This window comes from Mesoplodon mirus, assembly GCF_964341445.2.
Source record: "Mesoplodon mirus genome assembly, chromosome: 8".
Lineage (NCBI taxonomy): Eukaryota > Metazoa > Chordata > Mammalia > Artiodactyla > Ziphiidae > Mesoplodon > Mesoplodon mirus.
In genome coordinates, this window is record NC_138984.1 from 89,271,903 (window position 1) to 89,290,593 (window position 18,691).

Below are 18,691 nucleotides of genomic sequence, written 5' to 3' on the forward strand. Positions count from 1 at the left end.
CATTTGATGCTTTGGACTGCTATAGTAGAATGAAACTATGTATAGTTTTTATTGTAGGTTCCAATGTCGCATGGCCTTGGTTATTTCAGAACTAATAAATCCTTTAGTTTTAGAAACATTTTTCACTGATTGTACTTTTTCTATGGCAATGTATAATTGGCAACTCACCATTTACTTAAATGGTAGGGCTATTTATTTCTCCAGAAAAATCTTTATTCTATATTTTGTGATTTTTTTTTCCACACAGAAGGATCTTAATACTTTGCTTCAATGAAAACCCAAGTCTCAATCTACAGTTACACGTAGCCAGAAAGACCTGCACTTAAAAAAAAAAGTATGAGAATTACAGAAAAAATTTATTTGTATTTATTGATAGTTTAAAGAAATGATTTTTCATAATTATATCAGACATAAAATGGTAATAAAATTTTAATTGCTTCAAAAGTATTATCTTGTGGTCAAGGTAATCTATTTAGAAATGTCAGATTAAAATTTTCTTCTAAATGTCTTTATTTTAGAACTAACTGCTTTGATAACTCTGTGTTCTTTAGGTATTTTGTGTGTGTGTGTCTGTGTGATTGTACATGTGTATATTTTTATAAGATGAAGTCCCAGCAGTTAATAGGATTCTCCCGTAATTAGAGTCTCACAAATAAATTATTAATGTCAAGCATCAAACTTTACAGTTTCAGAGATGGAGAACTAGCAAAACTACACTTAACAGTAAGTACATGCCATAGACAAGAGTTTATCTTTCCTGTCCTCTGCAATAAGTCAAAGCAGATGTGGTCTTTCAGTGTATCATTAGTCAAACTGTGTTACAGAAACACATCAGTTTGTCTTCATGAAATCTTTTACCTAATATCATGTAAGTTAGAGTAAGCACATTTGTTGAAATGTATACCTTAAAATAAAAAATAGCCATGTGATTCTTTACATCTTTTCAGTTTGGTTCTATCTGAGAGAGAAGACTGAAACGTCACTCCAGTGCTCTCCAGCACAACTGGTATGTCTGTTTCTTTACTTAGCACTTCTTATCGTTTCTAACATAGTAAGATGTACTTACTTACTGTGTTAATTGTGTTTCCCAGCACCCCCCCTTCCCCACTTAGAATGTAAGATTCACAAAGGCAGGGGTTTTTGTGTTTTGGCTATTGGTGTATTCCAAGTGCGTAGAACAAACACTGACACCTAGTAGTGCTCAAATATTCGCTGAATAAACAACGTGATTGATAGAAGATGAGGTCAGAGATGTGGATGGGGGAACAGATCATCTTGTAGGCCACTGTAATGACTCCAGCTCTGAGTGTAATGAGGAGCCACTCTAGCACTCGGAGCGGAGGAGTGCCATAACCTGATACGTGTTTGAAAAGCTCCACTCTAGCTGCTGTGTTGAGGATGGGCTGTAGTAGGCAGGGTGGAAGGAAGGAGACGGATCTGGGTGAGGAACGATGAGGGCACAGATCAGGGTGACAGCACTGGAAATGGTGGGGAGTGGTTGAATTCTGTATTACTCTGAAGGTAAAGCAAACAGTATTTCCCGACGTCCTGGATGCGGGTTGTGAGAAAAGAGAGGAATCAAGGTTGTTCTGATTTAAGCAACTGGAAGGATAGAGTTGTAATCAACTGATTTATGAAACATTATGGGAGCAGTGTGTTTGAAGGTAGGGTGAGGGAAGATTAGAGTTCAGTATTGAAGATACTCTGTTTATGTTTTGTCAGGCAGTCACTAAGATAAGCCAAAGGCTGGTGCATCCGTGTGTGGCTCAGGCAATATTCTGGGCTGGAGACATAGATTAAAGGTTCATTTTGTATGAACGAGGCTTAAAGTGAATTCAGAGAAGAGGAAAGAGGCCTGAACACCCTTGCAGCTGAAAGGTCTTCTTTGAGAAGGAATGAATTTTATCACAGAAATAGAAGGAGTATCAGGTTCTGCTCAGGTAATAAACACCCTGAAGGAGAAAAACATTAGCAGGTGATGTTACCTTATGAAGGATAGGTAAGAACAAGCAAATTATGAACATAATTTAAAGATAAAATTTATTCTCTGATGGTTTACTCATGCAAACTGCACATAAAAGAAAATAGTACAGTTTGTGTAACATTGCAAATATAAGGACTCAAAATGCTAGGTACAGAAGTAGTGTGACATCCTGAAAGTCAAAATGGAATTTGTGTTTATACAATTAATAATGATTTTTATTTGCTGAGTACAGACTGATTTACAATGAAAGTTTTGCTAACCTTGGTAATAAGCTCATTAACTGTTTACATGACTTCTTACATCTATGTAGTTTTATTTTACAATTGCAAGAATTCCTGTTACCAAAGAACTTTTAACTTGCATAAATAATAAAATTTAAGAAAAATGCACTGAATGACCCAGGAGATTGAAAAATGGAGGCTTTTCCTAATCCATCCAAACTACAATAAAGAACAGCCTTCTTGCAGAATTCATATTTTGTGCCTTTGAGATCAACTCCTTAGCATAACTATGGCAAAATCATGATTAGAAATTGATTACTGGAAAATTATAAAATCAGTTAAAAATAAAAAAATTTTAGAAGTAGAATTATCAACCAAAAATGGTATTTTTAATAAGCCAAACAATAAAATTCCTATTATCTTCATACTTAAAAGTCCTGAAATGTCATTTGTATAATCTGAATGTTTCCCAGTTTGGAACTTAGGCAGGTGGAATATTTCCTTGAATTACCAAGGATATTCCATACCAGTTTTTAAAATGTCAGTCTCATTAGGAGATGGCACTGAGACTTTAGCAAACAATGTAGTATGGATGCAGAACGAACTACACAACTTATTAGAAATGCATTACAGATATTTACATAATGGAATCCTGCTCGAATGCCAGAAGTTGCTACTGGGGAGGACTCATAACTATTTTACAAAGTTTTCTTACACACGTCTACTACATTTTTATTTTTTAACAATTTTGTCTATTTTAAAATATTGTACTGTATTTTGAACATAACTGCAGAATAAAAATAGATAATGGCACATTAGAAAACTCAGTATCCCACAGATGACTGGATAATGAGAAAAGTGTACCTACAATCATCTCATCAGAAACAAACTACATCATGGAATGTTAGTTATCCAAGCCTGCACAGTAATGACATCTTAAATTGCAATCATCTATTGGCCAGCATCACACTGAAGGCATCGTTAAACATTCAAGCAAAGACTGCTGGCATGAACTATTGAAAGACACGCACACGCACACACACACAGACACACACCACACACACACACACACACACACACTCTCTCTCACTCTCACGCACTCGTTTCCCATATTATAATTACATTGTTCTAAAGATAGATACTGATTTTTTTCCCACGAGAAACGTTATCAAAATTTGCTACTAAAAGATGACAGTGCTTTCACAAGAATAAGTACAAGTTAGCTTGCAAGTACAAGACAACGGGGGTAAACAGTCTTAAATTTTCTAAGTAGTAATTTTTAGGCTTTTCTGGCAACCATACCTTACTTGATTATGCATAAACTTCTCAGTTTGAAACCTGAAATCTGCAAAACAAAACAAAACAAAACCAAAAACGAATTTCAAAAAATTATTAGATATCTGATAACCCTGTATTGTACATTATATAATTTCATATTTTGTTAGTCTCAAAACAGGGTTTAAAATACTGAATTTAAGCCTTAAAAATAGTCATTTTTGAAATGATAAAGGATTCCAAAATTCATGCCTACTTAAAATCTTAAAAAAAAAGAAAACGCACTGTTACTGATCTTCATTTAGTTTAAGTGTGCATAAAAGCACTGTATGTCTTTTACCATGTTTCACTCACTTAAAAAGTGTTTGATAATGTTCTTCCTTTTGCATAATGTGCAAAATAAAAGGCAAAAAGATTAAAAGCAAATTTCTATATTTCTCTTGCTAGTGCTTTATGACCTTGTTAACACTACAAAGTCAATAGGGACTATGCAGAACTTTGGTATAAATGATATAACAATACTACCATCACAGTTGAGGGTTAAGAGGTGGTCAAAAGAAATGGAAGTGGGAAGAGAGATTCAGTAACACCCCCATTTATTAAAACACCACAAAATTAAAAGTGAAATAAACCACAATGAATTATAATACAATTTACACATTGAGCACAGAAAAATGAATAAATCTAACAATATTTATAAAAAAAGCAAAATCAGTCTTTTTCCAGAGACTAAAAACTGTTGTTGTTCAGTCTGATCATCAACTGCTGCTACACCAACTTTAGAGCCCAATTTCATTTCAAGTAAAAAAAAAAATTTACAGCCACAGACTTCGCATAAATGGAAATTGGTCTTTCCTTGATTTCCCTTTGAAGTCACTAATGAGTATCTAAAACTGCTGCACTGAGGTTTTTAATCAACTTCCTGAGGGCTGTGACTGGGAGGAAGGAGCCATGACAATCTGTGAAAGCGCAGGCTCTGTACTCTGGTCCGCCATCTGCGTGAGGACTGAAGTGGCTACAGCTTCTGCCTTGGAAGTTGAACTGACTCCATTGGATGTGCTGACAGAACTATGCTGTATAGCTTCAGTATGTGGACTACTCGGCACTGACAGGTCTTCTGAACTATCATCTTTATCAGCAGCTGAGTGGAAAAAAGGAAACTACTCAGTTTCTTAAAACAGTTGTAAGAATTTATCAGGTTGAGTCAATGCACAGAATAAAAAGTTAGATGGCATTTTACAAAATCAGTTTAGAGAAGTTGGTATGACTGGAATTGAGTAATTGAAAGGTGGCTAGAAGTCATGAAGTAGGCAATTTTGCCTGTAACAGACTAAACAAGGCACAAGCATGCACATGGAAACACCTCAATGCCCAGTGCCACATAAAAGAGAGCTGCAGAATTATTTGCTAAATAGTGTTAAGAAAGAAAATTGGGTAGGAATTTGGGAGATAGGTCTCTTATAGATATAATCAAACACTTACCCCAGCAACACATTTAACAAAACCAGTCTGCTTGCCTACATGCCATTCTTATTAAAAGATTAAAAAATTTATAACCACATGCATAAACAAAATGAATTCTAACATACAAATTATATCTTCAAATAATTCCCTCTGCAGAACTATTTTTATTCTGGCTGACTTTCCATCTAAGGCAGCAATGGATGATTATAACACCTGATTCTAATGATGCATACACATGAGAATAAGCAATATTTAGAATCTAAATGCCACCAGCTGTTATAGTTGCATGAATTAATTGAGATTCAAATAAAATCCATATAAAACTCAAGATACTGTAATTGAAAAGATATTCAGGAAAGGGCATTCTAAATATTTATGAAAATGTATCTACCATTTTTTAGGCTTTAACAACAAATCTTCAACGTTCTTATTTTAATGGAAGAGAATCCAATAATTTCATTTAGTGAAAAATCTGATAAGTACAACACACACCAATAACTATAGTGTATGCAAGTTATGAGACACAATGATAGCATGAATGCCTGTGAACCCAGCCTCCAACTTAAAGAGAAAATTGCTAGTAACACTCGTGCTTCTTGGAGGCTCCTCTTTCACCAAAGGCAATCACCATTCTGATACGTATTTCTTTTACCATTCCCTTGTTTTTTCTTTGAAGTTCTACCAAATAGGTATATATCCCTAAACAGTACTGTTTAGCTTTGTTTCTTTCTGAACACTCTAAAATAATTTTTATTGTTTAGAGTGATAATAAGCTGGCTTTCTATCAAATCTGACAATACATACTGGCCTGCTTACTGATGGCCAGGTGCTCATTCTGAAAGTCAATTATTAAAAGACTGTGGACCCCACGAAGTAGGACTTACCCCATGATTTGTAATGTAGAAGACAGCGGGGGAGGAATCTGGCAAGTACAACTTTAGTTCAAATAAAATTCTTCATTTTGAGGGTTTTCTGAACTATAGTAGCTCTTACAGAATTTTAATGTGATAGAATCTCACCCTCTCTATAAATCTGCTTTAAATGCAAAACTACACCACTGGATAAAAATCTGATCTCAAGATGCAGTTAAAAAAAAAAAGCACAATCAGTAATCCTTTTTAAAATTATATAAAGCAGAAGGGATACTGTTCTGATCAAGCAATAATGAATGTTATAAAATATTTACAGTTCAGTTATATAGCCAATACAATTGTTATGCATTCACAGAAAACACTGCCAAATGACAGTTTAACTAGAGAGAACAGTAAAAAGCCCTCTATTTCACCACTATTCAACATGACAACAAAATGTCCTTTCTCTCAATGTTACGTTCTAGGGATATAACAGCTTTCAGAAATAAAGAGGCTGATCTGTGATGAGTGGTATAAGGAAATGTAAATATGTTGTGGAGGTGATGACTCAAAATGAAACAGTAAGTTGTAAGGGACAAGTGCTTATCTACCTCCAGGCCTTCAGAATTTGGTAAAACAAATCTTTAGGCTGTACAAAGAAGCAGGTACTCACTTATAAATTCTGTAATTATAAATTTTATGTATAAAATATCTTTATAGTGTGATACAGCTGCACCTATGTCCAGTTCTAGATGGTAAGGGGAGAAAAATTACTAATATAATCACAAGCTCTAGAAAGATACAAGAGATCTTACTGCAGTCACAGAGCCATTTTTGGCCCTACTTAAAAGAAACCGGCTGTTTGACAATTCACTCTCTCTGAAGTTCCACCCATGTTTCTACATATTTTCATTAATGAAAATATAAGCTCACAATTCAGGGCCCAATAAGCTTTTCTTCCCACTTAGGATTACAGCAACAACTATCATACAATGTTAATTATGCCCAGAGATCTACAGAATATGAATTAATGGCAATAAGATTACTCTTATGTTCTACTCTTCAAGGAACCCAAACATTAAAAATGTTTTCATATTTTCATTCTCATTTTATATACTACTTGGCCCTTAAGATCAACAACTGTCACGGTTTTCCCATGACTGAGGGGTTTCCTAGGATGTGGGACTTCCCAGTGTTAAAAAAGAGACCCTATGAATGTGTGACTTTATAACTGTCACCTTTACCAGCAAGATATTGTAATATTCCTTAACTTCTACTAAACCTTAGTTTTCTATATACAATGTTTTGAGTTAACTAGCATTATAGCTCACCACTATTAGCAACTGCTATGTGCTACAATGTGATGGATGAATAGTGTGAGGTATTTGTGAATTTCTCCACATTTTCTCCAAGATTTAAACATTTACTTAAACAATCTTTATATTTACCTTGACTATTAAACAACAGAGAAGTCAGATTTTTCCCAAAGACTTCAAATTTGAAAATAAAAATTTTGAAATTTCTACAAAATCCAATTATCTCCCAAGAGCTGAAGAGAACTAATTTTATGCAAGAACTATACTTACCTCAGTCAATTTGATTATCTAGATAACTGGACAGGATAAAAGATAGGAACTGTTCCCAAACCCAAAAATGTCTTATTCATTTCTTACATTTTCACAACCTCGTATACCTTCACTAAAAACTTATTAATCTAGATTTTCAGTTTGAGGATATAGCATATAAAACCATATATATATACACTTAAAAATATCTTAATTGCTTAAAATAAAAAATTGGCTTGCATTTGCTGAGCATATACTGCCTGGATAACAGGGATAAAACTCTTGGGGTTATCCAATAAATTAACTAAGATTAAAAAATTGAAGATAATTTTGAACTGAATGCAATTTAAGAGTTAATTTTCCTTCTAATTTTATAGAATCACTTGTATATTTCTTTCTGAACTATCAAAATTCAAGAGAGCTGTCTTGTTAAGAAAATCATGTATGCATAATGCTGAACTCAGTAACTTCTAAAGGAAATTATGTTAAGTCAGATGGGAGCCATAATGGCCTCATCCCTGCAGCAATCATTGTTAATACAAACCCCAAACATATTTCTATATGATTCCAATTTACTCCACAATGTGTTTCACAATCCTGTCAAAATGACTAGATATCAAAGGACTGAGATTTATTTGCTCAAAACTGACAAAAATCAATGTTCTAAATATATATGGCAACAGAGAGTTGCTAAATCTACTGCATCTTTTAAATTAAAAAATATTGCCCATTCTGATGAAACTGCTTACAATGACTACAAGTAAAGATGGTGGCCATTAAGTTTTATCGTGAGCACCTGAGGAACTGTTTGCATCCAATACAAAATGTTTCTTTCTTTTGAATTACTGACACTGGCAAATTAAAACGAAGTGGATACATATGGTTGAAACAATTTTTACATTTACAAATATCCTGAAATATCACTAAATCATAAAAATGAAAGCTGTGGGTTATATATTATGAATGTTGCTTAATGCATTCCCAGCTCTGTTATTTGTTACAAATTTGTGTACGATGGACAGAATTGGCCATTTATTCAAGAGTAACAGCTGGTTCCAACATTGTGCACCTTATCAAAAAAGGACATTACAAGAAGGAAAAGCACAATTAACTTCTAAAATGCTGAAAACAGAAGAATCTCATTTTGAAGGTAAATATTTAAAAGGAAACTTAAAAGCAGATAATTTAAATACTGTTCTAGCATTTTTATGACTAACTAGAAGACTCAATCTAAAGATTCAGAACAATAAAATTGCACAATGCTGATATCTAAGAAAGAACAATAGGATCTCATACGTAACAATAGGATCTGCTACAGATTAAGTGAAGACAAAAAAAATTACTAAACGGAGGCTAGAAAAGAAGTAGTGTTTCACTATGTCAGTCCAAGAAAAGTATTACTCTGAGACTATAAACAAAATATCATCAGTACTTACACTATACTTTAAATTATTAACCAACCCATTTTATTTATAGTAATCTCTAGAAAAAAGCTAGAAGTAGGAAAATTAAAAAACTCTAGATTCTAAGAAGTATATCCCCCATTCTATAATAAACTTGCAGAACTTCTGATATTTAACATTAAATATCAGAACTGCAGTCTCCACTTTTTTAACGGTAGCTTGGTTCACTCTGGCAGTATTTCACTGATGTAGCCTAAGGCTATAGGTAATGGAACATTACTCACTATGATAGCCAGATTTCTTCTGCATGGCGGTTACAGGGCAATCTTTATGAGCCAGAAGAAGCTGTTTCAGCTGTGCCACTTCATTTCTCAGCAGGGTGACTTCACTCTGGGGAAGAAACAACTTATGTACCTTACCAGCATCAGACTAAACATTTTTTACTGTTTAAAACAAGTGAAGATTAAGATATGAAAATCGGACATCTTTAAAAGAACACCAAGGAATAAACAAAATATGCTGCTTAAATGTTTAATCATTACACATTAGCTTTTATATTTTAGTATTTATATAGAACCTGCAACTTACATAAAAATTTAAATAACACCACAACTAGATAGGATATTTCAAAGTTATTTTTTACATTATCATTTGCCTTGTGACTGCTTATATACTACAGGTTACCTATCAAAGGTATTTTTTACCTGCTCTTTTTTTTTTTTTTTTTGCATTACGCGGGCCCCTCACTGTTGTGGCCTCTCCCGTTGCGGAGCACAGGCTCAGCGGCCATGGCTCACGGGCCCAGCCGCTCCGCAGCATGTGGGATCTTCCCAGACCGGGGCATGAACCTGTGTCCCCTGCATCAGCAGGTGGAATCTCAACCACTGTGCCACCAGGGAAGCCCACATGCTCTTTTTGATTATTTGAACAATTAGAAGTATCAGGGGAGTCAGGATAAAATTTCACTGACTCTATTCACTTGGAAGTAAAAATTTTGTCCTGGAAACTAAATTAAGCAGTTTTCTAGAAACTAGGAAAAGCTCCATAGGGGAAAACACAAATAACCAAAGAATCATGGATACATAAAATGCATCGCAAGGCATTGTGTTGGACACAGAACCAGTGAAAGCAGATGTAATGTTGAAATGGCTTAACTGCCTTTGACCTAGGCCGTTTGTACACATCGAAATTTAAATCTGATAAATCAACGGTGATCTGTCCTACTCCTTATTACAGAATGAGCAGTCCAGTCTGTTTTGGATGCATTAATCTGACATTCTATGTAAAAGTTCCAAACTGAGAGAGTCCAATTAATTCCTTTGGGTCACCCCCAAATATTAACTCATAAATTAGTGATAATTACCAATACTCAAGAGTTAGAAATAATATGAATTTAATAAATTGGTAACATTAAGAAATCTTAACTTACAAACACCTCTACTTATTTGGACTTACATTAACCATTCACATTTTATCCATGAACCCAAAACTAAATGAAGAAATACAGCAAAAAAAGGTGTACATAAAAGCTCAAGCACTTCTTTTTCCATCCCTCAGTCTCTTAACCATAAAGCTGAAGGTAAAATACTTTAGTAGATTAGACTCATTATGCCTCCTTAAGTGATCAATGACAGAAACATACAAATCAAAAGAATAAAAGTTAAGCAATCCAAAGGCAAGTCTGTCGGGTCAAATAGTTCCTCACACCCCAATAACAATAAACTGTTACACTGTATTAAAGCACAGAACAAATGCTTGTTCTTGATGCTTACAAGAACTCTGAACCATTCATAGAAAGGTTAAATTATGTTTAGAATATTGTATTTGAGAAAAAAATGGATGTATAGTGATTAAAGTACAAAAAGATAAGGTTAAAAGTTTGCTTTAAAAAACAAGCTGTTATTTAGAAAACTAATTTCTATGGAATACTGAAGTCGTCATTAGTGTCAATATCGCTAATTATAGCTCTTTATTAATGACACTATTTATGGGAACCCATATTAAGAATAATCCAACATATATTGTCCAAAAAATGGTTTCTCTCTCTCTCTGCTGTGTCAGCTTGATTTTGAGACTCACGTCTACAAGTTTCTCTCGTTAATTTTTATAATATGAAATAGGGCTGGATATGTATCTTTAGTCAAGAATACACAATCTTTTATAATCTGGTAACTGTGACCACCCTTCTCATTAGTTTGAACCTGTTAAATAATCAATATTTAATCATTTTGACCTATAAAAATAGAAATTTCATAATGCTAACTAAATATATACTGTTGCTTCCATCTAGAAAACCTTTTTGCCTTGCTAATTATTTCACTCATCTTTAAGCGTCAACTCAGTACTATATAAATATGCATAGGAAAAGTTAGGTGTCAATTTCTGTGCTCCCACAGCCATATATACATGTATGTATGTATGTATGTATGTGTGTGTGTGTGTTTGTATGTGTGTATTTACATAGTACTTATCACACTGGATTGTAATTTTTAGTTTACTTATTTGCCACCTCTGCCAGATTGAGGTTTCTCAAGGGCAGGGATTATCTTGCTTTTTGTATCCCCAGAGCATAGCCCACAGCTTGGCATAGACTGAGTACACAGAATTACCATGGTCTTCTCTAAAATCTATTTCCAGGGGGTAAAAAACACCAAAGAAGGTGAAATGAAATAGCTTAAATAATATAAAACTGGTCAGGGGTCCTAATTTCATTATTTATTGCCAACAACCTCACCAACGTAGTCACACTGTTAATTTTCTCAGTCTGAAAATGAAAAGTGGCGTGTTTAATAGCATCACCTCAATTACAGAATTTTAAAAATCACAAATGCCTTCTCAACTAAATACTCTATAAGGACATTCATTATAAACCATATTATGAAACAAAATGCTGTATTAGATAAAATTCCTGAGCAGTTACAAGTTGATAATCTAACTGATACAAAATAGTTAATTTAAATAATTCTGGGGATTAACCAATAAATATATTCCTATGCACTCAAAATTAAATATATATATTCAAAATCTCGCTTTAAATGACAGGTTTGAAACTGATGGATGGAATATCAGTTTCTATATTCAAACTTAACAGTTGGTGGTGTTTTGGTTGTTCCTCTAATTAGACTACCTGGTCCATTGACAAGTGAAGAAACTAAAGATGCCACTAGCTAACAATGGGTAATGAACATTAAGGACTTCAGAGGTAAGGTATTTGATTCCTGTTGCAACAACTTACTTATATTTGTGTTAACTGAATTTAACTGGAGTCACACTTAACAGAGCAAACAACTTGGGGAAAGAAAAAAACTGGAAGAGAGGAGGAAATTAAAAATAAAACCGTTTGAACATTATAACTTATATATACCTAAGTGATAACAGTACACAAATATGCTATTCTTCATCCAAAATTCAAATAACCCAATTTTCCCCCTACACCTTTTAAATGACAGAAATTGTAAGAACCCCCCCCCAACAAACTCAAGCTATGCTCAATACAAATTTAGTCTAATTTTTTACATCATCCTGATCTAAAATGTTTTACAATGGTAAGAGATTTTCCTAATGGTAATCCTGAAGCTCAAGTGATTTTTGATTGAAAGGTTAAATTAAATCAATAGTTTGTATTATTATTGTATCCTAATATTCAATTTCTTTAAAAACTGGTATCAAGCACTAGACTGAAAGCAGCAAATGGGACATGGTTGCTAGCAAAGAATTGGGACTGTGAGAAATACTGCAAAGCACACAGGTGGAGTTCTGATTAGGAATAAGAGAAGGCCAAACCTTGAAGGAAGTGGATTTAGTTGAGCTGTAGAGCCCTAAGTGTGAGCATAAGCTTGTGGTCAAGATCAGGTCAAGCAGAGGTTGAAAATAGGAGGCTCATTATGGTATATAACCTTTACATTAGGCAGAATTATAAGAGTTTGCCAAAGCCCGGCCAGCATTTTTAAAATCGTTTGGTAAAATGTAGCAAAATTCAACAAAATAATCCAAACATTCAAGAATTAGTCATACCCATATGTATAAAGGAAAGGACTTAAACATAAAGATAGACAATATTGGGCTTCCCTGGTGGCGCAGTGGTTGGGAGTCCGCCTGCCGATGCAGGGGACGCGGGTTCGTGCCCTGGTCCGGGAGGATCCCACGTGCCGCGGAGCAGCTGGGCCCGTGAGCCATGGCCACTGGGCCTGCGCGTCCGGAGCCTGTGCTCCACGGCGGGAGAGGCCGCAGCGGTGAGAGGCCCGCGTACCGCAAAAAAAAAAAAAAAAAAAAAAAAAGATAGACAATATTTAGATAAGGTAGTTGCATAAATCATGACTTTAACTCTGAAATATTTTGACAAAGAAATATCGGAAGACAGGTAGAATCAGAGACAAAAGCCTCTATACTATAATGAGAAGAGTCCTGAAGATCCTATGGAGAGACCTCAGAATGAAAAAAAAAGAAAGCCATAATAGACCACATCTATCTATCTATCTATCTATCTATCTATATTTGTATTTATATAAATATATAAAACCAGTTTGCTTAAGCCAAAGTGAATCTGGAGGGGATACATGTTAAGCCATAAACAGATTTAATATTAAATGAAAAAAGAAATATTTATACCTCTGCTATCTGAGGATTATTTTAGATTGGATTATAATTGGATTTAGCCTCCAAAGCCTTTCTGGTTAGTTTGTTATTTAGTATATTTGCAGAATATGTTAACTGTCTTCCTGGATCATTCTGAAGATGAAGTGAAATAAGAGACATGGAAACATTTGGAAAACATTAAAGTCCCATTCAAATGTGAGCAATTACTGATATTTTTGTCAAAGTAAAGTGTATCTGGTAAGCTAAAGTAGATGCTGGAGAAGATCATTCTTATGGCCTAAAGGACAATGTACTTATTCTGGCACTGTCTACACCATCGCTCTACTCTATCTGTATCTATTCAAAGGTTAATTACATACCGATGAACAAATAATATAGTTTTTTAACAGTCTGTCTGAAGCAGATCAGCCTGATGAAATAATGACAGGATAGCCAATCGATTCATCAGTCAAAAATTTTCACTGATATCTGACCACAGATTGATGACCATGTACTCCATAAATTCATGATCTTTGACTTTCTAGTTCAGCGACTACCCCCCAAATTAAAGAAATAATATTGGACAGTTTCTTCTTTGGGGAATTTCTCATTGCTAAAGATAAGCCAGTCTTCACAAAAATCAATGATTAAGTATCTTAACTTCCCACCACAAGTTTTAAGGGTTGTCATGGATGCAAAACCTTATACTTGAAAACAAAATAGTTCTTTAATTTTTATCTTCAACAATAGAAAAAAAGATGACAGGGTTCCTAATATTTTGCAAATATTCTGCAAAATGAATGGGAATGACTCTTTTCCTATTCTCATACTTTAATTACTTGTTTCACATCCGTCTTCTCTGCCAGACCACAAATTTTGCAAGTGTTAAGGACAACGTCTTTTTTCACTGTTCTATCCCGTGTCTAATAACATGCCCTGCACACAATAGATGCTTAATGACAGAATGAATAATAAATAATTAGCATTTTCACAGTGTAGTTACAACATACTTTTCTATTACCTCTCTCATTTGATCTTCAAAATAGTACTTATTCTGTGAGTTTGACAGATGGGGAAGTAAAGTCTTGGGAAGATTTTAGTAAAGGCTAGTAAAAAGAAGTACTCAGAATAAAATGCATGAGGTAGAGGTGGCATCACTATTATCCTTTCCCCCTCTAGAATACAGTGAAAAACTCAGGGGGGAAAAGGAAAACAGTTCTATTTTTTTTCAGGAATTAAACAGATATTGTATACCATCTCCCAACTGCTGCCATTCCTTTCTATTTCAGGTGATAAATACTAAAGTAAAATATCATTTAGGTACCAGGAATAAAAGATTTGATCCCATTCCCCTTAAGTCAATGGACCAATAAGCAAAACCTTTTCCATATTATTATCTTATGAGTGAAAACTCCTCACATATCCTGCTATCAAAGAATGCTTCCATTAATTTACTGAGCTTCCACTCCACACACATTTTGCAATACCTAAGTTTTAAAAGCAAAATCCACAACAAACTCTCCAGGTTTTATCCACAGATTGTTAAGGAGCTCCTATTAATAAAGAGAAGAGTCAGCCTTTTGTTCATAAAAGAAACGCTGAAATTCTAAACTGAAAACTAACCCCCACGATGAGTATAGCTGAAAGACAAAGACATAACGAGGTTAAAACCATTTCAAGTAAAAGACAAAAATCATATATTACCTTTAAAAATATAATAGTTTATAACCAACAGTATCCAATTCTTGGTCTAGATGACCATAAATGTATCTAACACAATTTGGTAAAATTGCTCTTTTAAAGCAATGACTCTAGAAAGCTAAAATATAATTAAATTCAGTGAGTGGGGCAATAAGGTTGAATAATTAGTATTTTCTTTGAAACCTAATATATATTTGGTAAAAATATGAAGAGTCACACCTCAACACTCATTAAACCTTTTATTATATATAATATATAAGCAACCATGGGTCATTACTGCCCACTACACTACAGCTAAGCCTGTACGTCACGTGAAGGATTATTAAGGAAATGTAGAATTGATGAATGTTTTCACATAGAGTTTAATTATTTCTTTGACATTCAATTTTCTTTACAAGTCATTCTGTTCTTCACAGTTAACGGTTTTGCTGTTGGCAGACCGAATGAAATTTTTCTCCAGAATCTATTATAAGCACATTAACTCTTCATACCCTGAAAACTAGAATGTGTCACTTACTCTTTAAGAACTGTTTTTATTTTATATGACAAATAACTAAAAAACAACCAAAACATCATATATCCACTTGAAACAATAAAGTCATAATTGAGGAACCCTTTCTTCCCAAACCATCCATGCTTTCCAACCCCCTCTTCATCACTGTTACAAGCTGGTACATGTCATTCTTAAAATTTTACTTCTATTTAAAGAATCATTTCTATACTGACTTCCATACCTACACATTTATCCATCTAACTATAAACCTTTCATTAATGAAAAAGAATTATGTTACACATTTTAGTATGCAACTTTAATTTATTGAGGTGAAATTTCCATAATATAGAATTAACCATTTTAAAGTGAGCAGTTCAGTAGCGTTCAGTACATCTGCCATGTTCGGTTACCACCACCCCCTATCTGTCCATTCAAAGTAAAACCCCTTATCCATTAACCAGTTTCTGCCTATTTCCTCCTCCCCCCCAGTCCCTGGAAACTACATTTGCATTTTGTCTCTATGGATTCATTTGTTCTAGATATTTCATATAAATGGAGTCATATAATTCATGACTTCGTGTGTGGCTTCTTTCACTTAAGCATAATGTTTTGAGGTTCATCCACATTGTAGCATGTACTTTCACTCCTTTTTATGGCTGAAAAATATTCCATTGGATGTATATGCCACAATTTATCTATTGATGGACACTGGATGGTTGGTTTCCAGCAACTTTCTTTTTGCCCATAATAATATATTACAGACATTTTCCCAGGTTAATACATGCAGAAGGACCTTATTCTCTTTCTTTTTTGCAAAAGTATTTTTTAAAAAAATCCCTGATAACACATCATTTCACCTATCTTCATATTTTGGTATGCATCTCTAAAACTAAGAACACTTTCTTATCTAACCATGATGCCATCATCACTCAATTATTAATGATTTAAAATACTGATTTTTATGCTTAGTGACATAAATGAGAGAAAGACCAATACTGTACGATATCACCTATATCTGGAATCTAAAAAACAAAACTAGTAAATATAACAAAAAAGAAACAGATATTGAGAAAAACAGAGCTTACCAGTGGGGAGAGAAAAGAGGGGAGGGGCGAGATAGGGGTAGGGGACTGAGAGGTAAAAACGACTATATATAAAATAAATAAGCTACAAGGATATATTGTACAGCACAAGGAATATAGCCAATATTTTATATAAGTGTAAATGGAGTATAACCTTTAACAATTATGAATCACGATGTGTACACCAAAACTTATATAAGTGTATATTATACATCAACTATACCTCAATTTAAAAAATATACTGACTTTACTGGTTCTGTTTGTAATTTGAGGTATTAACTAAAGTTATGTTCAACTGTAGAGTTTATGTTCAACTGCAGAGTTTAACTTAGTGACTTCTTGAATTTGACTTCCATTTAAAAGTTTTGGGACTTCCCTGGTGGTCCAGTGGTTAAGAATCCGCCTTCCAGTGCAGGGGATGCAAGTTCAATCCCTGTTCAGGTAACTAAAATCCCACATGCCATGGGGCAACTAAGCTCTAGAGCCTGCACGCCACAACTAGAGAGCCCGTGTGCTGCAACTACTGAGCCTGCATGCTCTGGAGCCCACATGCCACGACTAGAAAAGCCCGTGTGCCGCAAGGAAAGACCCTGCATACCGCAACGAAGATCCCACATACCACAACTAAGACCCGACACAGCCAAATAAATAAATAAATAAATAACGTCTTTAAAAAAAAAAAAAAGTAGAAGTTTCACACTTGCTTCAAAACTAAAGTGTTAGGTAACTTTTACCTAGGTGATAAATCTTGCCTTTATTCCTCTAATCAAGAAATTTCTACCCAAATTAGGAAATATAAAAATGTAACACAATTTACTAATGATATTTTAATCAGTTTGGATGGTAGAAAAAGCAAGAGGTCAATGAAGTAAATTTTACATTTATTTTGAATGCTGAATTTTCCAAGGTTTTCTGAAATAATAAAGCACTGCTGCTATTCATAATGGTGACCAGTGCTGCAGTATAATTAAAGAAATAGCAATGTCTCATTAAAAGCTGTTAACACTGCTATGCCTTGGGTCAAAACAGGAAACTGGCCCAACCTAAATAAAGTCCAGTACCATGAAAATAATACCATATACTTATATACCACTTTATAGTTTTCAAACATTTTTACTTCTTAAAAAGGCACAATAAGCCAAATTACAAAGAAAAATATTGATAAATTAATCCTATTAAAATTAATATATTTTAAAATATCTGCAAACATTCTAATTCGACTGATGTATGTAACAACCCACAGCAGTAGGACCAGCAAGTATTATTATCCTATTCTATGGATAAGATAAGTGAGGCTAACAAAGATATCTTTAATATCATATAACTGTAAAATAGCTGAGTCATTCAGAAGAATGATTTTGTTAACAACAGAAAAGAAAAAAATAGGTCCTCCTAAATCACTTTGTTAATGTAATATGAACATTTAAAACTTTAAATGATGATAGTTAATATTCTAACAGAGAAATCTGGTAAATAATAGACATATTTATAGTATATAAATAAACTGGTATCTATAATCTGTTTCACTTTAAGAAGAAAAAATTCAAGTTTTTTTCTTAAACATTATGAAAATAGTTCTTGAATAAGAATTCATTTGTCAGATAATATATTATTTCTTAACATATCCTGGTATACAAGTACATATTTTTTTAAAATTTTTTATTAATTAATTTATTTTTGCTGTGTTGGGTCCTCGTTTCTGTGCGAGGGCTTTCTCTAGTTGTGGCAAGCGGGGGCCACTCTTCATCGCGGTGCGCAGGCCTCTCACTATTGTGGCCTCTCGTTGAGGAGCACAGGCTCCACATGCGCAGGCTCAGTAGTTGTGGCTCACGGGCCTAGGTGCTCCGCGGCATGTGGGATCCTCCCAGACCAGGACTCGAACCCGTGTCCCCTGCATTAGCAGGCAGGTTCTCAACCACTGCACCACCAGGGAAGCCCCCAACATAGAGTTTAAAAGATGTCAGCCTCACGTATGAAAAAATTTTGTTATAAAATTTACATTAGATTAAATGCTATGCCTGGTGCTAAAAAGCTTCTTCCTAAAATAAACATTTAACAAGACACTCATATGGGTGAC

General features: G+C 34.2%; 1 protein-coding gene across 4 annotated transcripts in view; it reads right to left on the reverse strand.

Annotated features, from left to right (window-relative positions):
* Window positions 1-2,023: 2,023 nt before the first annotated feature.
* Window positions 2,024-18,691, reverse strand: part of ATF2 (activating transcription factor 2) — an 86,333-nt gene continuing 69,665 nt past the window's right edge. For 3 of the 4 annotated variants that reach the window (XM_082630156.1, XM_082630155.1, XM_082630158.1), the window contains 2 exons: window positions 9,048-9,153; window positions 4,060-4,621 (listed from right to left, as the gene is read on the reverse strand). In XM_082630156.1, the coding sequence (XP_082486282.1) occupies window positions 4,395-4,621; window positions 9,048-9,153 (333 nt within the window). In that variant the 3' untranslated portion in view covers window positions 4,060-4,394. Of the gene's footprint in view, window positions 3,551-4,059; window positions 4,622-9,047; window positions 9,154-18,691 lie in introns of those variants that run through there. The other variant, XM_082630157.1, reaches the window with a different exon arrangement.